This window comes from Ambystoma mexicanum, chromosome 5q (assembly GCF_040938575.1).
Source record: "Ambystoma mexicanum isolate Mex_15411 chromosome 5q, UKY_AmexF1_1, whole genome shotgun sequence".
In the NCBI taxonomy this organism is placed as follows: Eukaryota; Metazoa; Chordata; class Amphibia; order Caudata; family Ambystomatidae; genus Ambystoma; species Ambystoma mexicanum.
Genome location: NC_090933.1, coordinates 1,285,206,088 through 1,285,232,362, shown reverse-complemented (window position 1 = coordinate 1,285,232,362; position 26,275 = coordinate 1,285,206,088). Strand labels below are relative to the sequence as shown.

General features: G+C 50.4%; 1 protein-coding gene across 1 annotated transcript in view; it reads left to right on the top strand.

Moving 5' to 3' along the window:
• LOC138498391 (tapasin-related protein-like) overlaps positions 1–26,275 on the top strand; it is a 253,624-nt gene that overhangs the window by 131,145 nt on the left and 96,204 nt on the right. Inside the window, exon 4 of the mRNA XM_069622163.1 lies at positions 24,427–24,525. Within this exon, the coding sequence (XP_069478264.1) occupies positions 24,427–24,525 (99 nt within the window). The remainder of the gene's footprint in view (positions 1–24,426; positions 24,526–26,275) is intronic.

Sequence of the window (26,275 nt, the reverse complement as noted above, 5' to 3'; positions counted from 1 at the left end):
GGGCGCCATCGAACTCGTCCCAAAGAGGCTTCGGGGCTCCGGAGTTTACTCGAGATACTTCCTCGTGAGGAAGAAGACGGGAGGATGGCGCCCCATCCTAGACCTGCGACGTCTGAACAAGTTCATCAAGGCGCAGAAGTTCCGGATGGTCACCCTCCAGCACGTCCTGGGTCAGCTGGAGGAAGGAGACTTCCTATCGTCGTTGGACTTGGAGGATGCCTACTTCCACATTCCCATCCTAAAGGGGCACTGAAAATTCCTCAGGTTCGTGGCCCAAGGGCGTCACTACCAGTTCAAAGCCCTCCCCTTCGGACTACGGTCGGCACCCAGGGTATTCACCAAGTGCCTCGCACCGGTGGCGGCGCAGCTGCGCCGCGAGGGGATCCACGTCTACCCCTACCTGGACGACTGGCTCATCCGCGCCAAGACGAGGGAGCTCACCGTGGACCACACGGCAAGGACCGTCCAACTCCTCACGGACCTGGGATTCTCCGTGAACTACGCCAAATCCCACCTGGTGCACGCGCAAGACGCACTGTTTCTGGGAGCGAGGCTCGACACAGTGTCCCTTCTGGCCTCCCCGTCGGAGGAGAGGACCAGGACCGTCTTGGGCAAGGTGCAACGGATGTTGGTGGCCGACGCGGCCAAAGTGAGGTCCATCAAGTCCCTCCTCGGGATGATGTCTTCTGCATCTACCTCATTCCCATGTGCAGGCTCCGGATGCGCCCGTTGCAAGAATTCCTGGATGCACGCTGGATCCAGACGACGGGCAACTTTGAGGAAAGGATCAAGCTCGACGAGAGCTTCCGACGAGCGATAAGGTGGTGGGGCACCCGCGCGCATCTGACGGCGGGCATGGACTTCCAGACCCCAGCCCACCAGGAGACAGTGACCACGGATGCCTCCCTGGAAGGGTGGGGAGCGCACACCGAAAATCTGCACGCAAGGGGACTTTGGCTCCCGACGGAGAAGGCCCTGCATATCAACGTCCTGGAGCTCCATGCAGTGTTTTGGGCCCTCAGGTCCTTCCTTCCGTCCCTCAAGGGCAAGGTGGTGAGGATCTTCACCGACAACACCACCACCATGTTTTACATCAGGAAACAGGGCGGGACCAGGTCCCCGGCACTGTCCAAGGAAGCGCAGGACCTGTGGCATTGGGCCGTCGCCCAAGGGATATTCCTGGTGCCGTTTCATCTGGCAGGGATAAAAAACACCATCGCCAACTCACTCAGCAGGGAGCTGCGCTCGTGCCACGAGTGGGAACTACGGCAGGATCTAGTGGATCGCCTCTTCCGACGGTGGGGCACACCCCAGATCGACCTGTTCGCGACGGCGACGAACACCAACTGCCGGAGGTTCGCCAGCAGGTTTCCCCAGGCGAGGAGCATGGGCGATGATTTCTCGTTTCCCTGGGAGGGCCTGTTCCTCTACGCGTTCCCTCCCTTGCCTCTGCTAATCCGGCTCGTCAACCAGCTCAAGAGGTCACGGTGCAGGATGATCCTCGTCGCACCTGCGTGGCCGAGGCAGATATGGTTCCCGGACCTTCTGGACTTGTCAGCGTCCCCGCCAATCAAGCTGCCGGCGGACGCGGATCTACTCTCCAGGGAAGGAGGCGCCATCCTCCACCACGACCCCAAGTCGCTGAACTTGCAGGCCTGGCTCCTGCAGCGCTAGAGTTTGGAGGATACGACATACCGGCCGACTGCAGAGAGGTTCTTGCAAAGGCCAGGGCGTCCTCGACTCTTAAGTGCTACGGACACAAATGGAAGAGGTTCTCTGTCTGGTGCCGCGCACAGAAGATTAACCCTCTATGGATTACGGCTCCCCAAGTACTGCCGTACCTGCTGACGCTGGCCAAGGCTGGTCTGGCACACGCGTCCATCAAGATTCATCTTGCTGCGATCTCCCGATACACCAGAACCACGGGGCGGACGTCCTTGTGGTCTCATCGTCTGGTGAAGGAGTTCATGAAGGGACTATTCAGGTCGTTCCCGCCGGTGAAGGCTCCGGCCCCGGCGTGGGAGCTCAACGTGGTGCTGACAAAGCTCATGGGACCTCCATTCGAGCCTCTACACTCGTCCCCGTTGAAATTTCTGTCGTGGAAAACAGCGTTTCTCGTGGCCATAACCTCCGCACGACGGGTGGGAGAGATCCAGGCCCTTTCCTGCAAGGCTCCGTACTTGACTTTTCACGACACGAGGGTAGTGCTCAGGACGCACCCCTCCTTCATGCCCAAGGTACCGTCGAACTTCCATCTCAATGAACCCTTGGTGTTACCTGTGTTCTTCCCGTCGCCTTTGTCGCCGGCTGAAAGGACTTTGCACTCGCTGGATGTGGCTAGAGCGCTGAAGTTCTACGTGGACCGCACAAAGTGTTTTCGGAAGACGTCACAACTCTTTGTAAACTTTGGACCTGTCAATCAGGGGAAGGCTCTCTCGAAGGCTTCCATTTCCAGATGGCTCTCCGGCTGTATCACGTACTGTCACCGGTTGGCAAACCGACCGCTGCCTGGCCGTCCGAGAGCCCATTCCACCAGAGCGATCGCAGCTACCACGGCGTTCCTATCTGGTGTGCCCCTGCTGGACATATGCAGGGCTGCTACGTGGAGGTCGACGCACACCTTCACGAAATTCTACTGCGTCGATCGGGATTCCAGGGAGGAGTCCAGGGTCGGCCAAGCAGTGCTGCGCAACCTGTTCGCCTGAGGTGAGCTTGGTGAGGAGGTAAGATGTTTAATGTTGAGTTTGATGTAATGCTTAATGTTGAGCCTTTGCCACCTCCCGTGGTTGTGCATGTGTGTACTGCTATGTATTCTTTATTCATGAGCATGTGAATCCATGCCAGACCCCATGCTGGAGAAGGAACAAGTTACTTACCTGTAACTGTTGTTCTCCAGCATGGGTCTGGCATGGATTCACATGCGAACCCTCCCGCCTACCCCTCTGCGGCTCTTCACTTGGTCATACTGCCACTTCACGTGCTTCCAAATCTGAAGATGGCTGCCAGAGGCGGGGCTTAGGTAGAGGGCAGTCATTGGCTGTGGTCAGTATGACGCAGAGACCAGTGATTGGTTACTACTACGAAAGACAGATCAGAAACGAAACTGATACTGGTTTTTTCTTTACCGAGGATTCCCAGCCTGACGACGGGGAATATTCATGAGCATGTGAATCCATGCCAGACCCATGCTGGAGAACAACAGTTACAGGTAAGTAACTTGTTCCTTAATGAGAGTCTGAGTCTGACGCATGGCACGTCCCTCCTGTGCATCGCTTCCTCCCTGAGGTGCTGCCCCATCCCCACCCTCCTCATTGTCAGGTGGTTGCAGTTCAGCGTCAGGGGGCAGAGGCACATTCCGTCTGATGCACATATTGTGTAGCATTACACATGCCATGACGATCTTTGCCACCTTCTCATGGTGGTACAAGAGTGCCCCACCAGACCTGCTGAGGCAGCGAAACCGTGCCTTCAAGAGGCCAAATGTCTGCTCAATCACCACACGGGTTTGTGTATGTGCACGATTAAAGTCCTCTTCGTGCCGGTTCTGTGGGTAAGGAGCCACCTCTTCAAGGGATAGCCTGCATCACCTGTATGTGGGCAACAATATATGTGTCAGTCATGACATCAGATTTCAAATCATGACGTGACACCATGGCATGCATTCATCTCTTACTTTGAACCCGATTTCCATGCACGAATGGAGTCACACGATGTGACCGCTATATGCCTATTCCTCTTATGGACTGTTTTGCATGCCATTAACCAGTGTATGCAGGGGGGTCCAGTAGCTTATGAGTGCCCATCCACTGTGTTAGTACATGGCGGTTGTTTAGGTGATCTGGCCGATGTCCATGTGATTTCAATGCTCTCATCATGGCACCATTGCTGTTAGCCTCATGATGACCTCACTGAGCACTACAAATGTTGTTATGCAATTTATTTGGGCCTCTGTGTCAGTGTAGTGGTTTATTGATGTTTATGTCCGTCATGTGACTCCTTTGTGCGCAGTTATGGGGGACTGGTATTTCAGTTGATGGTGTTTGGTGCCGTGTATTGGCTGAAGTCATTGCATGTAGGTGCATTTCGTTGAGGTGGATGCGGTCTGATTTGGTACAGTGCACGTGCAGATGGTTGTGTCATGGTTGGGAAACATCTTCATTCACTTGGTAGGGCTGCTTACATCTGGCATTATGTGGTCAGGTGTCCGCTAAAGTCTGGGCTGCTTTAGGGTATGAGCTGGCTCCATTACCTCTGGTACTCGCAGCCAGGTGAAGTATGCATCTCCCCCCCATCTCAGCCAGGTGAAGTATGCATCTCCCCCCCATGCCAGCCAGGTGAAGTATGCATCTCCCCCCCCCCCAATGTCAGCCAGGTGAAGTATGCATCTCTCCCCCCCCATGTCAGCCAGGTGAAGTATCCATCTCCCCTCCCCCCCCATGTCAGCCTGGTGAAGTATGCATCTCTCCCCCCCCCCATGTCAGCCTGGTGAAGTATGCATCTCTCCCCCCACCCCCCATGTCAGCCAGGTGAAGTATGCATCTCTAGCCCCCATGTAAGCCAGGTGAAGTATGCATCCCCCCCATGTCAGCCAGGTGAAGTATGCATCTCTCCCCCCATCTCAGCCAGGTGAAGTATGCATCTCCCCCCCCCCCCCCATGTCAGCCAGGTGAAGTATGCATCTCCCCCCCCCCATGTCAGCCAGGTGAAGTATGCATCTCTCCCCCCCCATGTCAGCCAGGTGAAGTATGCATCTCCCCCCATCTCAGCCAGGTGAAGTATGCATCTCCCCCCCATGTCACCCAGGTGAAGTATGCATCTCCCCCCCCCCATGTCAGCCAGGTGAAGTATGCATCTCTCCCCCCCCATGTCAGCCAGGTGAAGTATGCATCTCTCCCCCCCATGTCAGCCAGGTGAAGTATGCATCTCTCCCCCCCACCCCCCATGTCAGCCAGGTAAAGTATGCATCTCCCCCCCCATGCCAGCCAGGTGAAGTATGCATCTCTTCCCCCGCCCATGCCAGCCAGGTGAAGTATGCATCTCTTCGCCCCCCCATGTCAGCCAGGTGAAGTATGCATCTCTCCCCCCCCATGTCAGCCAGGTGAAGTATGCATCTCTCCCCCCCCCATGTCAGCCAGGTGAAGTATGCATCTCCCCCCCCCCATGTCAGCCAGGTGAAGTATGCATCTCTCCTCCCCCCCCCCATGTCAGCCAGGTGAAGTATGCATCTCTCCCCCCCCCCATGTCAGCCAGGTAAAGTATGCATTGGTACGTCAATCACCTACCCACTTCACATTTCCATGGCCATGACATGAGAATCACCTAGTAGCCAGGATCTTGGCCCTGCATGTCGCTTAATGTAGCGTGGTATTGTGGAGTTACGCAGGACCATTGAATCATGGGTTGATCCCGGGAATCGGGCACAACAATGTGTGATGATCCTGTTCGAGTCACATACCATTTGTATGTTGATTGAGTGGAATAGCTTACGGTTCCGGTACGCTACCTCCATGGCATGTGGGACCACCAATTCCACATGGGTGCAGTCGATGGCACCAATGCAACCAGGTATGCCGGCCAGTGCATGGAAACCCACTTTGGTGTTTGCAATCTCCTGGGCAGACCGTGGTAATGAAATGTGGTCGTCTGTGTGCTTGAGGAGGGCATTGAGCACTTAGTTCAGCATACATGAGAATAATGGTTGTGAAATGCCATGCAAGTGCCCCACTGTGTGCTGGTAGGTGCCTGTGGCCAGGAAGTGGAGCATGGACACTACCTTCAGTAGGGGGGGGGATGGCGGTGGGTGTTTCAATCATGCTGACGATGTCGTTGTGTATCATGTCCACGATGGTGGTGATGGTGTCCCGGTCCAAACGGTACAGGGTGTGGATCTGCTCAGCGGTGAGGTTGAATGGACTGGCTCTGATGCGTGGGATTGGGGGCTGCCTGCGTGGTGGCACTGGCTGTGCTGGTGGGGCTTGCTGGCCCTGCCTTGCCCTCCTTCTCCTCCTGCGTCTCCTCTGTGCTGCCTGTTGTTGTAGTTGTTGTTGTTGTTGTTGCTATAGCACTTCCATTGCAATCAGGTCCTCCAGCCCCAACATTGCTAGTCGTATTGGAATCATTGTGGAGTGTGACTGGGTGTGGGAAGGGGTGGGGTGTGCTCCTTTTGTACTTGGCCAGTCTGCATTGCCTCCACCTGTGCTGATTGTGTGCACCTGTGGCAGCTGGGAACACTGCACATGGCCATTTACGGTTGGTCCGCGATGGCGGTATTAGCACCATGGCGGTAAGGTACTTTACGGCCTTTGCAAGGGCGTTAAGAGCATGTCCGCTTGACTCGTGATATTGCCCACTTTGCGCCATGCCGGTATTTGCGGCATGGGAGGTCGCGTGCCCGCGCGCTTGGTGCTGTTCTCGGGTCATAATCGGACCTAGCGGTAAGCATTGCCGGTAATCCTTTACCGGCATCGTTTTTCACTTACCGCCAGGGTCGTAATGAGGGCCATTGCCTCTTCTCCCAAGCTTCATCTGACGTCAAGCTTTTGCTGCTTCTTAAATTGCACTGCATTGCTGAATCCCATGGAATCTGCTGAAGCAACTGAAACTTTATTTGACGTAGTGGAAAGCATTTAAAAAACCTGGGTCAACACTGTTGAGCAACTGCAAAGGAAGGCAATAGGATATCTAACAGTGGTTCTGTCCTGCTGGCCTTGTAGTATGGGTTTCAGTGACATTTAAGACCCCGCATTTCTCCAGCATTGGAACTTTCATAGATTCAGATGCTTGAATATTCCCCGTCGTCAGACTGGGAATCCTCAGTGATAAAAATAATTACCAAAATATTTGATATACATACATAGATTCCATAGAAATGCTTGTACATAACCCATTATGGCCTATGAGCCATTCCATTGTGTAGTCCCTCACTTTGGTCCTATTTGGCCCCAACCAATGAGGTGGAGGGCTTAAGCTCCGCCCCAGTCAGCCATCTTCAGATTTTTTACTGCTGTCTAACTGACAGATGGAATCCTCCAGCTCTCTGAGCTTTCAATACTTTTCTTTTTTATTGTGTTGTATATATTCTTGAAATATATTCTACTTCATTCCCCTGGCTAGGGGCTATCTTATCTGAACTTTTGGGCCATTTAACCTTTTGGGCCACGTAACCCTTTTTTCGGGACCCAAAATCGTTGAGTGAACTTTCTCTTCAGCATGGCTGAACTTCAGGCTGTCAAGAAGCCTTCCCTACACGAGGTGCAGGAAGAAATTGGTTTACATGAATGTCATGATCACTGCTTCCAAGGAGCCAGGACCAGCCCTACGTCCTTGGAAGCAGGCCCCTAACCTTAATCTTAGGCACCAGCCGGTCCCCACTGGGACCTTTTGGACCTTGTCCTGGCGCCGGAGGCACCAGGCTCATCAAAGCCATCGGTCCCGGCACTGGAAGCGCCGGGCTCATAATATGGATGAATGTGCTTGGGTGGACTTACGTGCAGCAGACCATGCTGCTTACTTATCAACTACATAGGAATCCTCTGTGAGCCGGAACTACTTTCTTACCTGGGTGGGGCAAGCTCCACTCCCTGGATACAACACTGGAACTCTTCTGGAACAGGAACTCTTTTCTTACCTAGGCGGGGCCGTGGAGGAAGACGCCTCATCACTCCTAGGCTATTTAAACCACACCCGATTGATGAAACGTGCTTCGCGTTATTCTGCATCTGCAGCAGAACGCTCACCGAGTCTGTTCCAGCTTTTCTTCGATCCTGAACCTGCAAGAACTATACTTACCATACCTGTATCCAGTCTTCAGCAGAACCTGCAAGAACAATACTTATCATTCCTGTATCCAGTCTTCGGCAGCACCTGTAAAGACAAGAAACAAAAGGTTAGCATGGCAACCTTCACACGCAGCGCATTCCTCACCTGATCCATCGGCAGCGACCATTTCTTCACGCTGCACCGCCGCCTGTGAAGATAAAAGCATAGTTATTACTTACCGGCACTCCGCGAATTCCGGATGTTTCATCGCTGCAACCCAGCATCTGAAAGACAAAAGAAGAGACATCAGACAGGTATTTACTTACGCTCATCGCGCTCGCCACAATAGGACGCCAGCAAAAACTCCGGCGTTTTCCAGCATCTCTTCAGCACGAACTCACAGCTGCAAGGGAAAAGAGACAGTTGAAGCGCTTGCATTTACTTACGCGCTTCCAGGCGCTTCATTCCAAGGCTCTGGCTCCAGCTTCGGCTCTCTCCACTCCATCTCAAGAGCCCTGCAAAACAAATAGGAGAAAGAATTATACTGAGCGCCGTTCTATCTTAACGTGCCCAAGCACCTAAAGACTGTAAAGACTATAAAGGTGTCCGGAAACTCACCGCTCGTGCAGTTAACGGCGGTAGCGTTCCTCTGATGTCAAGAGGCCTACGTTTCATCCAGTGAAGGAACTGGCAACGGCACCCTGCACCAGACGCAGATGGAGAGTCCAGCATTCACCTATCTAAGGTGAGCACGTTGACCTGGGGGCTCTACGGAGAAGCTAGGAAGAGCGAGAGAGAGAGGGACACTCAATTGCCCAGATCATTAACCCCCATATTCTTTCACCTGCAGAAATCTCACCCTTTGTGTTCGACACACAGTGCGAAGAGGCTCAGCACCAGAAGCCAATCGAGTCCTACACATCACTTTTCGAGTCACAGACACCTTCCTGCCTAGACCAGCGCCTCCGTGGGAATCAGGTGAGCGTTACATGAAGGATCCTCAAGAGCACTGCATCTACTGCCTGTATCCTCATGACATTGTAAAATGTGACATTTGCAGGTCTTTTTCCACTAAAACCCTGCAAGACAGACACAGGAGACTTCTTTTACATCTGTAAGCCAAGGGTCTATCTTCTGACGAGGAGTCAACCAAAACAGCTCCTGTACATTCCAGCAAGCCATCTGAGAGACAAACGTCTAAGAGAAGGGCCTCTTCAGTGGAAAGGAGTTCTTCTCCCACTCATAAGAGTAATAGGAAGCTGGAAATCATTCCTTTATTACCTCCCCTGGACTCTGGTAGCCACAAGTTGCGGCATCCTGAAGGAAAAACCACCTCCAAAGGTAAGGAGGTGTTTTAAAAAAACCAGGGGGAGGGGAGGTTGGGAGGGCTAGTCATCCACGGAGAAGCCGTTTACGAGCGGCAGCAAGGAGAGAGGTCCGTCGACAACCGTACCGTTGACGAAACCCTCATCGACGACGACAACACTGCAAACATCATCGTCCACAATTAAATCCTTTTCGTCGAAGTCGTCTTCCATGAAACAATCATCAATGAAGGAAGCTCATCACTCGTCCTCGAAGCTTTCGGCCACAAAACCCTGGTTGACAGAGAAGGGCCATCAACCATCGTCAAAGTCATCGTCCACGAAACCACCGTCGACAAAGTTTCTGTCGACAACACCCCAAGCTCTTTTGTCTGCAGAAGAAATAGGGCCCGAAATGCCCCTTGCAAACGCTACTGTTATGCCATCCAATGAGAGCAGCCCTCCCAATCAAACGGTGGCAACACCTCCTTTGGCAGAAGTTCTTGAGCCAGTGGGAGCACAATTCTCTCCCTTAGGAGAAATGACAGAACTCCCTGACATTATCCTTCAAGACGTGTTTTCAGACACAGAGATTGTTGGTGAGCAGCCTCGTCTCACCCCCAAGGAACACAGTCCTCCCTGGCAACCGACATCGGACAGTACTACCAAGCCTTATTACCCTTTGCTCATGTTATCCATGCAGAGAATCATTGAGGAATTCAACAGGCGTCAGAAAGAAAGGTATATGTCATCTATACCGAGGGAACCTAGGTCCCCACAGAGGGACATCTCACCTCGGCAAAGTACGCCAAGACATTCGCCTCCTAGGAGTAGGCCACATAAGAGAGCACGATCACCTGAGCCTCCATGCAGATCCAGAAGCAGGACACGCAGTGCTTCACTGACAAGAGTCCCTTCACAGGCATCGTCGCATAGACCACGATCTCCGGTTAGAGATCCAACAATGGTACCATCGTCTGTTTCGGTCTCGGATTGGCAGGAAGACCCGTTCAGGGACTTCTCTGACCCGGAGGGAGGTGAGATCACGCAGGAGCCGGATGCTCCCAGCGAATGGGACGATTACATCGTTGAGAAGCCCAGAAAGAAAGACTCTCCAGGTGACTCTTCGCCACCTGACGATCTAGTATCGTTTCATACCATTATCGCCAAAGACTTGTTCAAACTGCAAGTCACGTTGGAGGAAAAGAGGTTGGTGCTTTATGAGTACAGGGACAAATGTAGGAGAACAGTTACTACCATTCCTCTCCTAGACACTATTTGGGAGTCCGGGTTGAAGATACTGGGCACGCCTTTATCCACTCCAGTGCTGATTTCAAGGCCTGAGAAAAAATACAAAGCGCTGGAGACTGCACCTCTTTGTCTAAGAGGTCATACGAAAACAGATTCTGTCATCATTGTGGCAGCCATAAAGAAGTTAGCCAACCCTTCTTCACCACTGTCAGCCCCCCCCCCCCCGACAAGGATAGAGGCCATGGGCAGGAAGGTATCTGCATCAGCTTCCCTCACTATTAGATCAGGCAATGCGCTGGCCATGACAGCGCAGTTCGACCGTGAACTATAGCTTTACATGTCCAAGCTGGGCAAGCAGCTACCTATGGAGCTTCAGGAAGAAGCCAAGTCAATTCTAGCGGACGGAGAGGCGACGTCGGACCACATGATTGACGTAGCAGTTGATGTGGCTGAGTCAGGTTTCAGACAGTTGGCCCACGGCACCGTTCTGAAGATGCCGGCTGGGATGAAGGTGACAAACTTCAGACCGGATGTCCAAGCGCAGATACTAGACATGCCCTTTGACGGGCAGGAGTTGTTTGGTAAAAAGATGGATGACCAGTTGAAAGGAATCAAAACGGACATGGACACAGCCTGAGCCATCAGTTCTTTAAAACACAAAGATAAGGACCGTAGGTCTTTTCGTCCCTTTCGAGACTCATCCTCGAAGTACAGAGGATATAACCGTTCTTCCTATGGTCAAAAGTCACAAGGAAACACATACCAAGACAACAAGTACCAATCCTCCAGCAAGTATTCCCAGAGAGGTAGGTGTGGTTCAGCCCAAAATTTGGATCTTCCTCAACGTCACACCCCGGTGCGGGGAAGGGTAAGCCAGTTTCTCCCACACTGACAGTCGATAACATCGGACAAGTGGGTGTTGCAGGTTGTCCGCGAGGGTCCGCGAGGGCCATACCATAAACTTCCTATACCTACCCCCCTTCCTGTCTCCTACCCCTCGCAAGGTGCATATGTTGGAGCACGTCATGTCCGAGGTGCAAAGGCTTCTGTGGAAAGCAGCGATAGGGCCAGTTCCTTACTCTCAGAAGGGAAGGGGGTTCTACTCCCGTTTCTTCTTGATCAAAAAGAAAAACGGCCAATGGAGACCTAGCTTGGATCTAAGAGCGCTCAACAAATACATCAAACGCATCGAATTCCAGAAGATATCCCTTCAAGGAGTGCTACCATGGCTGAACAGAGACTTCTTCTTATCCACCCTAGACTTGGAAGATGCATATTTTCACATTCCGATCCACCCTGCCAACAGGCAGTTCCTCAGGTTCGCTGTAGGAGACCTTCATTTCCAATTTCAGGTGCTCCCGTTCGGGCTGAAATCGGCACCAAGAGTGTTTACCAAATGTCTGGCACCCGTAGCAGCAAAACTCGGAAGGACAGGAACAGAAGTCTTTCCATATTTGGACGACCGGTTGATAAGAGCAAGCTCTGTCAGAAGCGCTCGTTTGGCAGTTTCAAAAGCTATAAATCTACTAAAAAGGTTAGGTTTCTCGATAAACGACACAAAGTCCTGCCCGATTCCCAGCAAGACAGTTCTTTTCCTGGGAGCCAAGTTCGATAACAGTATTCCCAGGGTAAGACCATTGACAGACAGAGTAACGGCTCTTCTCCGGTTGACCTCATGGTTCCTAGGAAGAAAGACAACATCGGTACCCTCTTTCAAATCCCTCCTGGGCATGATGTCCTCGTGTATATTTCTCATACCAAATTGTAGACTCCGCATGAGACCTGTTCAGGAGGCCCTGGACCACCAATGGAAACAAGCTCTAGGCTTTTGGGAGGATGTCATCCAGATACCAACGACAGTACACAAGGTACTTCGATGGTGGAATACTCCTCGGAACCTGCTGCAAGGAATGCCATTCCAGATGCCAACATCGGCCCTTCTGTTGAAGACAGACGCGTCCCTATCGGGCTGGGGGGCTCATCTAGCAAACCCCCAAACCAAGGGCACTTGGTTGGCCCAGGAGGCCCAACTCCACTTCAATGTGCTGGAACTCAGGGCCATACGTTGGGCATTGAAAGCCTTCCTTCCTGTAGTAGCTGGACAGGTACTGACCATCCAGACAGACAATACGACCTCCATACACTACACGAACAAGCAAGAGGGCACAAGATCGGAGATCTTGTCACAAGAAGCTCAGCTGCTATGGGCATGGGCCTTGAACCACAGAGTACAAATCAAGGCGGAACACCTTCCGGGCGTGGACAATGTCCTAGCGGACAAACTGAGCAGAGAGTACACGTCATCTCCCGAGTGGGAGCTAGACGAAAAGGAAGTCCAACAGATTTTCTCCGTATGTGGCCACCCACAGATCGACCTATTTGCCACCAGGGCCAACAGGAAATGTCGAGTGTTCGCCTCAAGATACCCAGGGCATCAGTCCGTAGGAGATGCCTTCTCAATGGATTGGACGGGAAATTCCTATATGCCTTTCCCCTCTTAGCGAGGGTGGTACGCAGGCTGAAGGAGCAGAATTGTTCAATGATCATAATAGCACCAGACTGGGCGTGACAGGTCTGGTACTCAACTCTACAGCATTTATCCCGATGGCCCCCGGTTCGCCTCAAGGCGCATCAGTATCTATTGACGCAGCAGAACCACAAGGTTCTCCACCATGATCCAGCGAGCCTGTCCCTCAAGGCTTGGTTCCTGAGCACGTAAACTGATGAATCTAAATCTCCCGATGGATTGCTGGGATATAATCAGGGCTTCAAGAGCTCCTTCTACAAGAATCACCTACATCCGGAAGTGGACTCGCTTCTCCAGGTGGTGTGAGATATCTGCGATTAATCCTCTCACTGCATCGGTCAAGCAGATTGTGCCTTACCTGTTGCATTTGGCTAAGGCAGGACTCTCACTGTCTTCCATCAAAGTCCATCTATCGGCCATAGCAGCATACACGACCACTCCTGAGTTGCAGTCATTGCTTTCTCTTCCGTCTTTAAAAATATTGCTGAAAGGTTTGTTGCGAACTTTCCCACCTACGCCCACACCAGGCCCCACATGGAGTCTGAACACCGTATTAACAGCCCTCATGGAACCTCCTTACGAACCCATTCACAGATGTGATATAAAATTCCTATCTTGGAAAACGGCCTTTGATAGCTATCACATCGGCCAGGAGGATCAGTGAGTTGCAAGTTTTGTCTTCCGAACCTCCCTTTATGTTGTTCCATAAGGACCGAGTCATTTTGAGGACACATCCTAAGTTCTTTCCAAAGTCTTATCGGAAATGACACTCGCAGAGCGCATTGTCCTTCCAGCTTTCTTCCAGAATCATACCTCTGAGGCAGAAAGAACACTACATTCTCTAGATGTGGCTAGAGTTTTGAAATTCTATTTGCAGAGAACAAAGGAGTTCCGCTCCTCTAACAGACTGTTCGTTGCCGTTTCTAGCCGCACAAAGGGCCAGCATATCTCCAAACAAGGCCTGGCACACCGGGTCTTGTCATGCATCACCCACTGCCATCAAGCAAGAGGCGACCCCCTCATTAAGCAGCCTCCAGGTCACTCCACCATAGGGAGAGCAGCGTCATCAGCGTTCCATGCAGAGGTAGCCTTGAAGGACAGAGCCGCCACCTGGAGCACTCTGCACACGTTCGCTAAGCACTACTGCCTGACAGAAGATACCAACAAAGAAACTGCAGTTGGCCAGGTAGTGCTCCGCCACCTCTTTGTGTAAGGTAGGACCAGCCTCCTTTCCCACCTTTCCTTGAGTATGTAACTGTTGTGTTGCTGTATGGTAAAGGTTTGGTCAGAAATATTGTTATTTTCTGCATTTGTACACATATATTCATGATGGTGGCATGGTTTTAACTGCTTGGTATTCTATTCAAGTATCTGAATCTATGAAAGATCCAATGCTGGAGAAGTCTTAGTTACTTACCTGTAACTGTATTTCTCCAGCATTGGTATCTTTCATAGACTCACATGCGCCCACCCGCCTCTCCTAAGAGGCTGCTCCTACGCTCAGCTTCCATAATACTGTAGTCCTTATGGTTCAAAATCTGAAGATATGATATGATATGATATGATATGGTATTTGTAACGCGCCTATACACAGGTGTTTCAAGGCGCGACGAGGCAGGGAGGGGAGGAACAAGGGGAGACAGACAACGATCCTACTAGGCCAGGTGTCATTCAGACAGCGCAAGTGCAGGGGTGGGGGAGGGGGAAAAGTGCAAGGGGAAGGGGAGGGGGGGGAAGTGCAGTACAAGGTAAGTGGCGTAAAGTAATAAAAAAATATGGTCAGCTGGTGGCAAGTGCAAGGTAAGTGTAGAACAAGTGCTGGGGAGGGGGGGGGGGGGCTGTAGGGATACAGAGACAGTCCCGCAGTGCAGAGGGGTTCCAGGGCATCAGTGCAAGTGGAGAGTGGCTGGGCCCAGGACCGAGGCAGTTTAGAGAGGTCCAGTTGCAGGATCATCAGTGCAGTTTCAGTGAAGAATATTAGCTGTTCAGCAGGGGAGAGGGAGAGAGAAAGCAGAAGCAAAGAGGAAGGTTTTGAGGTGCTTCCGGAACCGAAGATGGTTCTCCTCGAGTTTCAGGGAGGCAGGAAGGCTGTTCCAGAGGGAGGCCCCTGCCGCGGAGAGAGATCTACCCCCAGCTCGTTGCTTCGAGAAGCGGCTGACCCTGAGGGAGTTGGAGGCAGATGAGCGAAGGGCTCGGGAAGGAAGATATTTGGGAAGAGAGAGTTGAAGGTATTTAGGACCCAGGCCCCAGAAGGCCTTGTGGACAATGCAGAGGGTTTTGAACTTTATCCTCGCAGCCACTGGGAGCCAGTGTAGAGATTTCAGTCCTGGAGAGATACGATCCCTGGGCTTGAGGCCAAGGACAAGTCTCGCAGTTCTGTTCTGGATGAGTTGCAGAGGGCGGAGAGTGGAGGCAGGCAGATTAAGATAGAGGCTGTTACAGTAATCCAGCTTCGAGAGAACCAGGGCTCGGGAGACAGTGAGCTACTGGGGGAAGGAGAGGAAGGGAGGAATACCTCTGAGGAGGTGCAGATGGTAGTGTGACCTCTTGGCGACGTCAGAAATATGAGGAGAGAAGGAGAGTGTGGAGTCGAAGATGACCCCAAGGTTTTTTGCCTTGCAGGTAGGAGCAGGGAGGGGGCCAAGGGAGGCAGGCCAGAGAGCTGCAGGGAAGGAGGGAGTGGGAGTACCGATGAGTAGAATCTCAGTCTTACTGGCATTAAGGCAGAGGTCATTGGCGGCACACCATTCTAGGATAGCAGACAGACAGTCAGAGATGAAGGAAGGAGAGGGGGAGGCTGAGGGTAGCCTGAAAATGAGCTGGGTATCGTCCGCATAGCACTGGAAATTAGGGCAGAGAGCGGCGATGCGGTGGGCAAGGAGTGCCAGATACTGGTTGAACAGCCAGGGAGAGAGATTAGATCCCTGGGGGACACCACAGGTGGAGAAAAAGATGTCGGAGAGGAAGGACCCCAGTTGGACCTGGGAGGGTCGATTTGAAAGGAAAGAGGTCAGCCACGCCAGAGCCTGACCAGTGATACCCAGGTTTTCCCGGAGACGGTTGAGCAGGAAGGCATGGTTGACAGTGTCAAAGGCAGAGGAGAGATCGAGCAGAATGAGAACACACGGAGTGTTGGAATCGAGGTTCAAGAGCAGGTCTTCACGGATGTTCAGGAGAGCAGTTTCCGTGCTTCTGGCAGCTCTGAAGCCAGATTGATGGTCATGAAGACTACCAACAGATTCAGCATGGAGGTTAAGCTGGGAGATGGCCAGTTTCTCCAGGAGCTTGCCCAGGTAGGGAGTGATGGAGATAGGGCGATAGTTAGCCGGGCAGGAGGGGTCGGAAGAGGGTTTCTTGAGAAGAGGGTGCACAAGGGAGTGCTTGAGGGGGGAAGGGAAGACTCCAGAGGCGAAGGAGTGGTTGCAAAAGTCAGCCAGGGCAGGAGCCAGGGAGTCGATGTGGTCCTTGATAGTTTTGGAGGAACAGGGGTGAACCTGTTTAGACGAGACTTTCATTGATCGGACTTGTCTGGAAACCTCGTCAGCAGAGAAAGGTGGAAAGGCAGAGAAAGAGGGAGGAGGGATGACTGCAGAAGGGCCAGAGGAAGAGCCGGGAAGGGAGGGAGGGAGGTGAAAGGAGAAGAGCGAGGACAGGATGTCCTGAGTTTTTGAGATGAAGTGAGAGGCCAGTGCAGTGCAGAGGGCCTGGGAGGGGACAGGAGAGGTAGAGACTGCAACAGGGTTGGCCAGCTCCTTGCAGATTTTAAAGAGCTTGGCTGAGTTGTTTGATGCCGCAGAGATGCGGGCTTGGATAAGGGCTCTCTTCTTGGTGAGAACGGAGAGCCGGTACTGCCTTTGGAGCAGGCGGCAGGCCAGTTTGTCAGAGGATGAACATGAAGCACGCCATTTCCTCTCGGCAACCCTGCACTTGCGTTTTAGGGTGACGAGATCCGAGTCATACCAGGAGTTACATTTGGCTTTGGGCTTCAGGCGGATTCTCATGACGGGGGCAAGGATATCAAGAGTAACAGATATAGCAGAGTGGAGCATGGAGAGGGCTGTGTCAGGGTGGGAGTCAGCCGAAGGGGCAGGGGGGGGCGAGAAGGTAGCAGCGAAAGCCTCAACTGACACACGCTTCATGGGTCGGATGACCGAGAAGGTGGGTGGCAGTGAAGAGGGTGGCTTTGCCTGTGGGGTAGGGAGGGTGAGGTGGGAGGATAGGAGAAAGTGATCACTCCAGGAGAGAGGAGTGGAGAGAGGGACGGAGAGGGGAAGGTCAGAAGAGATCAGAGCATCAAGAGTGTGCCCAGCAGAGTGAGTAGGCCCAGACGGGAGAATAGAGAGTGAGAGAGAGTCGCAGAGGTCACGAAAGAGACCAGTGGGGGGACTGGAGGCATCAAGGTGGATGTTGAAGTCGCCAAGAAAGAGGAGTTGAGTGGTTGAGGACAGGAGTGAGGAGGAGAGGTCAGCCCACTCAGAGAGGAAGGAGGAAATTTGACCAGGTGGCCGATAGATAGTAGCCAGGGTAAGGGAATGGCTGGGAGAGAGAGAGAGTCGGCAGACAAGACATTCAAAGGAGGAGTAGGTCTGCGTAGGAATGACAGTGGCAGGAATCCACTCAGGGAAGATAAGGGCAACACCACCCCCTGCACGGTTAGGCCTGGGCATGGAGAGGATCTTGTAACCGTCAGGTAGGAGTGTGTCAAAGCTGGTGGCAGAGCTGGCTGTGAGCCAAGATGGCTGACTGTGTCGGAGCTTAAGCCCTGCCACCACTTTGGTTGGGCCCAAATAGGGCCAAAGTGAAGTGGAGGGACTACACAATGGAATGGCTCATAGGCCATAGGCCATAATTGGTTATGTACATGCATTTCTATGAAATCTATGGGCCTCATTACACGGATGGCAGTAAGGGTTTACCGGTACCGGTAAGTGTACCAGTGCCGGTAAACCCTTACCGCCTTACTACGAGGTCCCTTTGTGGGACCCTACCTTAACGGCTGGTTTTACCAGCCGTTAAGGACGAGACCCGCAAAGGGACCTTTGAGGTAATTGCGGTACCGCAACTTGCGGTACCGTAATTACCACCTTCCCATTCCCATTGAGCCCTATGGGGGCGAAAATAGGAATGGGTAAGTGCCATGGTGAATGGGGAATTACTGCCCCCACACACCTTGGAATAGGGCGGTAATTCCGCCATTCACCATGGCGGACTCGGTAAAATACCGGCGGCAACCATGGCGCTAATAGCGCCATGGTTACCGCCGTCCGTGTAATGAGGCCCTATGTATGTATAAAGGATTTTTGGCAATTATTTTTAACACTGAGGATTCCCAGTCTGACGACAGGAAAATATTCAAGCATCTAAATCTATGAAAGATACCAATGCTGGAGAAATACAGTTACAGGTAAGTAACTAAGACTTAAACCTTAAAGACATAGGGCCTCATTAAACGGTAGGCGGTAAGGGTTAACGGTCACCAGTAATGGTACTGGTGACCGTTAACCCTTACCGCCTTACTACGAGGTTCCTTAGTGGGTTGGTACTTTAACGCCTGCTTTTAGCAGGCGTTAAAAACCAACCCGCTAAGGGATCTTGGTGCTAATTACGGCACCGCAAATTTGCGGTACCGTAATTAGCACCTTCCCCATTCCCATTATGCCCTAAAATGGGAATGGGGAAGGGCAATGGTGGAAGGGGGAATTACCGCCCCGCCAACCTTGGAATAGGGCGGTAATTCCCCTTTCCACCAAGGCGGTGCCGGTATTTTACCGGCATGGACCAAGGTGCTATTAGCACCTTGGTCCACCGCCTACGGTGTAATGAGGCCCATAGAGCCTCATTACGAGTATGGAGGCAGCCAGAAGAGAATGGCTAATAAAGGCATGGCTGCCTCCATACCGGGTTCCAGTACCGGGTTCTGTGAATGAGGAATTACTGGGTCATTCCAACCTTGGAGGACTCGGTAATTCCTCATCCACAAAACCCATCCCCATTCGCATTTGAGACCCCATAGGGCTCAATGGGAATGGGGATGGAGCTAATAACATGCCCGTTAACAACTGGCCAGTTATTAGCTCCTTGGTCCCCTTGCGGGTCCCGCAAAGGACGTCTGGTCTGACCAGACGTTCTGTGCGGGTCCCACTAGGGGACCACGTAATAAGGCATCCCGTAATGAACGGTGCCGGTCCTGTACCGGCACCCTTAATTACGGGAGCGCCAGCCTCGTAATGAGGCCCATATTCTTGAACTTGTTTGACTTTTCTGCAAGACCTGCATAGCCTGGTTCTTCAATACCCAGCGTGCCCCTTCCTCCCCAAGTCTGTATTCACTCAGTATTTGCTTACAGGGCTGTGTTGTTAGTGTTTTAAATAGGTTTCCTGTCATTTTAGTCTAATTAAAATCTTATTTGTATAGCCCCTTGATTGAAGATTCCTTTCATGTTGCTACATACTATCGTTGTTTTGGATGCGTTTGTGCTGGCTCACACCCCTTGAAGAGTGCAGCCTGTGAAAGCGAGCCCCATTTTACAGGGATGCACCCCTAAAATACAGGGGACCCATAATCACCATAAACCAGAGTAAATGCACCCCTCTAGGGAATCAAAAGTCATGAGGCTGTCTTGCAGGTGATGACAAGACTTTAATCTTTACAGATCATGAGGAATGGGGAAATGGCTGAGGAATCTGCCATTTGAGGACAGCATTCTGTCGTCGTCGCTGGCTCCCTCCAAGGTCCTCTGGATACTTTGCTGTGCCCGGGGCTTAAATACCCTTCACTTGGTCACTGGATACCAGCAGAGCTTCTCCAAACTTGTTCTTCTTGCCATACAAGGGATGTTGCAGAGGCTCCAGTGTTGCATGGTCAGGTTCCCTACTTAACATAATGCTGCATTAGCAGGAATAATTTGTCGCTCTTGTTTAGCATAATTTACTATGTTATAAACATTCATACATAAACACATCTTCCCGCCATTCTCTCCGCACTTAACTCAATAAACTTATATTTGATCTGGTCCAGCAATTCCTACAAAAAACCTGTTTTCCCATAGTATTCTGTCGTGCCTTGAATCTTTTTTAGTCCCCATTGGCCGGTGATTGACAGGACCAGTTGGTCAACCACGTTCTCTGTTCAAGCCTTTCGACTCAGTGATGCAACACCGCACACGCACTCTGTGATCTATTCTTAGTGCAAGCACATTCCTCTTTGGCAGAGAGCCTGCTTTTTACTGTGTGTTTTGAACAAAGCTATTTTACAATGTACAACAGTTTTACAAATTAATTCAACTAATAATTGGGATTGACATATAAGATGCAAATAACTATCTTTACTTAGTGACTGGCCACACCTCTGTGTGATTATTTTTGCATGAAAGAAGCTTTCGCAGTGCTATAGTGCTTAGAAGTCTTGACTAATTGTAAAAATTGTAAAGCGCTTGGGTCAGTTTGTAAATGTAGGAAAGTAGGAAAGTTGTAGGCTCCTTCCCAACACCTGCCCCAGACCATGCTCTCTTAAGAGCCGAAGGAGATATACCATCCATGTTGTGCCTGTTTCACCTTTATGATTGAGGTCACTGCTGGCTTAGTAGCAGGCTGGGGCTGGGTAGAAGTTTAGAAACCGATACTCATCCTTTTTCTGCACAGCAGTGGTGATTTCGTCGCAATGGTTCTTTTTAAAGCTTTACAGTGTTCATTTCCAAAGATCACTTCCAGTATATATTAAGCTTTTTCGAAATTCCCATATGAGGAAGGGAAAAGGACAAATAGCTCCAATGAGGGTTCCTGGTCCCTTTGCATGACATCAGAGAGCATTTTGAGACCATACATTTGACGAATATGGTCATTAAAAGGTTGTATGTTTGCATCAATAAGTACACAATGTAATGTGAGTGTTGTGCTCATTTGCATTTTTCCTAACATTTGTCCTAACATTAAAGTGTTTGCAACCTCTAACCATACATACTCATGTGGAGAGCTTCAGGGTTTAGAAGTGAAGATACAATGGCTGTGACATATGTTACTCCTTTAGGGTGTGGGTGCATTCCCCCCATTCCCAGAGATAGTTTTAGAAGAAGAGGGCAGTCCCCAATGTGCAGACATCCCAAGAGAATTATATAGGAACATGATAGGGCAAAGGAATTCATGGAGAGGAAATCAGGAAGTGACTGGAGCATGCCACCAATGAAAACACAGCATATTAGAGAGAAGGAATCGCCCCGATTCTTATAGTCTGCCGTCAAATCCTTCAGGCTTTTGGGTATAGTACAAAGATTCAGATTATCCTCTTCAGCTGAATGTAGACTGGCTTGGCACCAGGCAGGACAGAGCTTGTTGTGAAAATCTCTGTCTGCCAAAAACAAGATGCTGACTGGACCTTAATTGCACAGATAAGAGCTGAGGAAAATGGCGGATGCTCCTGAGGCGCTGGTGACGCAATGTGCCCCAAGACTTGGCATGCGAGCTCGAAGTGCTCAAAACTTCAGAACTTTGCATTGAGGATGAAAATAACATGTATTAGCAAATAGCATATACACGTGGACACTTCATGTTTTTGTAAATTAAATACTAAATGTAACTAAAGGCAAATTAGACGCACATTGGTTCCTGTTTTATGGGATGGGAGCAACAGAGCGTCTGGGTGAGCGGGGAACAAATGAACCCGGCTGAGTGGGGGACAATGTGGTATGTGTTATGAGTGTAGGCTTGTGGTAAACACATTGGGCCTATTTACGATAGTGGCGGTACAGTAATAACGGCGCTGGTAGTGATGCCAGCGCCGTTTTCACTGTACGACCACATTGCGAGTTCTGCTCGTGGGTGCCGCTCTGCACGCCTGGTCAAACCAGGCGTGCAGAGCGGCACCCGCGAGCAGAACTGGGTGGTAGCTGGTCAGACCAGGCGTGCAGAGTAGCACACGTGAGCAGAACAGGATGGTAGCAACGGTACCGTTATGAACGGTACCGCTGCTACCATCCTCCCCATTCCCATCGAGCCCTATGGGGGCTCAAATGGGAATGGGGGCATACCAGCTCCGCGTCCCGCGAAAGGGGAATTACCGGGCCGCCCAGGTCAGAATGGCCTGGTAATTCCCCTTTTAAGGGACCCGGACCCGAGTTTGGGGGTAGCCATGCCCTTATTAAAGGCATGGCTACCTCCACCTCGTAATGAGGCCCATTGTGTGGTATGTGTGTTATGGTATGTGAGCTGCGTGGCATGTGTTTTGATATGTGTGTTGTGTGGTATGTGTTGTGGTGGACAGGGGATGACCCGAGGCATTATCAGAACTGGAGCCCATGCATTCATGCATGCATCTTTTGCGAGGCCACTCCATCCATTTATCGGGTTAACCAGGCATGGTTCAACACCTAGTCCATCACGTTGCACATTGCGCCACCTGACTCAATAGACACTGCCTACTCCTCTCCTCCCCACCACCTGGTACAGCTGCTCCCCTCCTCTGTATCCTACCACCTCTTTATATGTTCTGTTACTTCTGGAAAGTGCTCTGTTATGCGTCTGTACTGTTGTACACCTCTGTAAAGCTCTCCATTATGCATCTGTACTGTTGTACATCGCTGTAAAGTGCTCTGCTATGCACTTGTTCTGTTGTTACCTCCGTAAAGCGCTCTGTTATGAATCTGTACTTTTGTACACCTCTGTAAATCGCTCCGTTATGCATCTGTATTCTAGTACTCCTCTGTAAAACGCTCCGTTATGCGTCTGTACTGTTGTACGCCTCGGTAAAGCGCTCTGTTACGCATCTGTAGAATTGTACATCTCTGTAAAGCTTTCCATTATGTATCTGTACTGTTGTACACCTCTGTAAAGCGCTCTGTTATGCCTCTGTTCTGTTGTTACCTCAGTAAAGCGCTCCGTTATGCATATCTACTGTTGTAAAGCGGTCCGTTATGCATCTGTACTGTTGTACGCCTCTGTAAAGCGCTCCATTCTGCATCTGTACAGTTGTACATCTCTGTAAAGTGCTCCATTATGGATCTGTACTGTTGTACACCTCTGTAAATCACTCTGTTATGCATCTGTACCGTTGTTAGCTCTGTATAACGCTCCGTTAGTACACCTCTGTAAAGTGCTCCATAATACATCTGTTCTGTTACCTCTGTAAAGCGCTCCGTAATGCATCTGTACTGTTGTACACATCTATAAATCGCTCCATTATGCATCTGTGCTGTTGTTACCTCTGTTAAGCGATCCCTTATGCATCTGTTCAGTTGTTACCTCTGTAAAGCGCTCCGTTATGCATATGTTCTGTTGTTACCTGTGTAAAGCACTCTGTTATGCATCTGTACTGTTGTACAACTCTGTAAAGCGCTCTGTTATGCATCTGTACAGTTGGATGCCTCTGTAAAGCGCTCTGTTATGCATCGGTTCTGTTGGGTCAACTAGGCATGGTTCAACACCTAGTCCATCACGTCACACATCGCGCCACCTGACTCAATGGACACTGCCTACTCCTCTCCTTCCCGCCACCTGGTACAGCTGCTCCCCTCCTCTGTATCCCACCCCCGCTTTATATGTTCTGTTACTCCTGGAAAGTGCTCCGTTATGCATCAGTACTGTTGTACACCTCTGTAAAGCTCTCTGTTATGCATCTGTAAAGTTGTACATCTCTGTAGAGCTCTCCATTATGCATCTGTACTGTTGTACATCGCTGTAAAGTACTCCGCTATGCATCTGTTCTCTTGTTACCTCCATAAAGCGCTCCGTTATGCATCTGTACTGTTGCACACCTCTGTAAAGCGCTCCGTTATGCATCTGTACTATTTTACTCCTCTGTTAAACACTCCGTTATGCATCTGTACTGTTGTACATTAAAGCGCTCCGTTATGCATCTGTTCAGTTGTTACCTCTGTAAAGCGCTGTTATGCATCTGTTCAGTTGTTACCTCTGTAAAGCGCTCCGTTATGCATATGTTCTGTTGTTACCTGTGTAAAGCACTCTGTTATGCATCTGTATTGTTGTACACCTCTGTAAAGCGCTCCTTTATGCATCTGTTCTGTTTTTGCCTCTGTAAAGCGCTCCGTTATGCATCTGTAGAGTTGTACATCTCTGTAAAGCGCTACGTTATGCATCTGTACTGTTGTACATCTCTGTAAAGCACTCCGTTATGTATCTGTACTCAGGGACGAAGAATGTTGCTTTACCGGCTGGGGCTTGCGGGTGGGGAATGGCGGCAACAACAAAAAAAGACCCATTGTAACATACAGGGACATTCACACAATTGGTCTTTACCAAAGCCTGCGTACTCATTGCCCCTGTCTGTATTGCTGGATACCTTTTTGTTTGTTTGATTGGTTTTTTATAACACGCTTTACCACCTGAGTTTGGCTTCTAAGCACGGATCTGGAATTCAAACCTCTGTTGCTCTGCACGGTTTTGCTTCCAAGTCCAGCACTTTGCCCCTGTGCTATCCTCCGTTCACAGCTAGTCAAAGCTATAAACGGTGCCGGTGAATCCATGCTCCCAATGCCCATTATTCACAGAGAAGTGTACACTCCAGTGAGAAGTGCTGTTGATATGCACCACCTACGGTTTGCTCAAGAACTCTTCTTTATACTTTTTTTTTCCACAGAGGAGGAGAAAGGAGTCAGCGTTGCGGCGCTTGTCGTGTCCATGGTTGTGATCTTGGTCTTCATCGCAGTTGGATTATTGCTGTTCAGAAAATACGCAAGTATGATTTTTTTTCTAACGTGAAAAATGAAACAAAAAAGAGCAAAAACTCCCAGATTATTAAAAAATGAATTCCAAAATCCAATAACGAGAGCGCGCCAACCCTACATGATGGATGCGGGAAAGGTTTAATTAGAAGATGGGTTGAGGGTGGAGTTTGGGGGAGACATTGGGGGTCCACTTCCATAAATGGAATGAGGGGATTCTAAAAACAATGAGTTGGAAAAACTGATGTTTGTAACAAGTAGAATTAAAAAAGATTGTGTGTCCTAAAATGCAGTAAGAACCCCGCTACAAGCATATGATCGTCCGTGTAATCCTTAAACAGACCCATAGCACTCTTTGGTAAGTTATACCCAGTGGCAGTCTCCAGGCGCTCCAGTGAGCACCAGTCCCTCCCTCTTCTTCTCTCTTTCACTCTCCTGTGGTCTCTGCAGTTGGGAAGGGATGCCATCTGCGCTGGTGGCCAGCACATGCTGCTCATGTCTACTCCTTCCTCTTACTTTGCACTCATTGGGCTGTCAGACTCCCTCTACTCGCTCTGACACTTCCTTACATGTATAGGGTGAAGTTAATCCTATATAACTACCCTTTATGGCAAGCAAGAGGCCAAGGAATTCATCAAATATAATCGGGAGATAAAACAGAGGGACCTCTATGACCTTTCAGGATATACCAGGCAAGATTTACAGTATAAAATCCTCTAGGGCTCCCGGCCCGATGGCCTTGCAAACCTGCTAATCACTTCAGTTTTACGTTCTTTATTCTGAAAATAGACATTTCCATCAAAGAGTACAACACAAAAAACACTTGTGTATAGGTGCGTTATAAATGCCATATCATATAATCAATAATACATATATACAATTAAACATCAGTAATACATGTTTAAAATAAATAAAACAACCATACGCTATTTGATTTGCAAAAACTGGCTTCTCAATTGGAGGACATTTTCAATATAAGAATAAGTGCACTGTGCAGTAAACATGTCAGGAGTTGATGAAAGAAACCTAAAAGCTGTTAGCACTTGTCTCATCCCCCAGGCCCTTAGTATTGGGAAGAGAAATGTCTTCCTTAAGACAGCGAAGGCGGAACAAAAAAACATAAAATGCTCTGGGTCATCCCGTTTGCCATGAGCAAACACATTTACGGACAATGATGGGGCCACTCTTTGGGGAGGGCACAAGGTGGGGTCATTATAAAAGTGCCTGTAAAAGTGCTGGTAAATAGGGTACCAGCACTTATCACACTGCCACACTGCAGGCTTGGCGGTGCCGTTAATGCCTGTGTTGGGGGGTAGATGCATACGTCATCCATAGCTTCTGTCCCGCCCCCAGTCCAATATCGCGCAGGTGAAAACCGTTACTCACTCAGACAACCGTACCGCCCGTATCCCAGCCATTAATGCTTAGTCTGTCGGCAATCATTCTCCAATATACTTTGAAGTCTCCCGTGACCTCTGCCCTTTCTAGTTGCAACCAAGCCTGCTCTGCAACTTCTAATTTGCTGATTTTTAAGGGCTTCTTATTGAAAGCCATGGCTATAGCTATTTCCTACTGGTCTCTACTTGTACAGTCAGGAGCATTTGCTTAGCCATCTTGCATTAAACTACAGTGCTCTCCTTGTTTTACTTTTTGGCCTGGGAGGCATTTTCCCCAAAACATGGCTAGTTATTAGATTTTCCCAGGCCAGCCTTTTGCCTTCATCAGGGTGGCCAATATGAAGGCATGTCTTTATATCGTCCATGG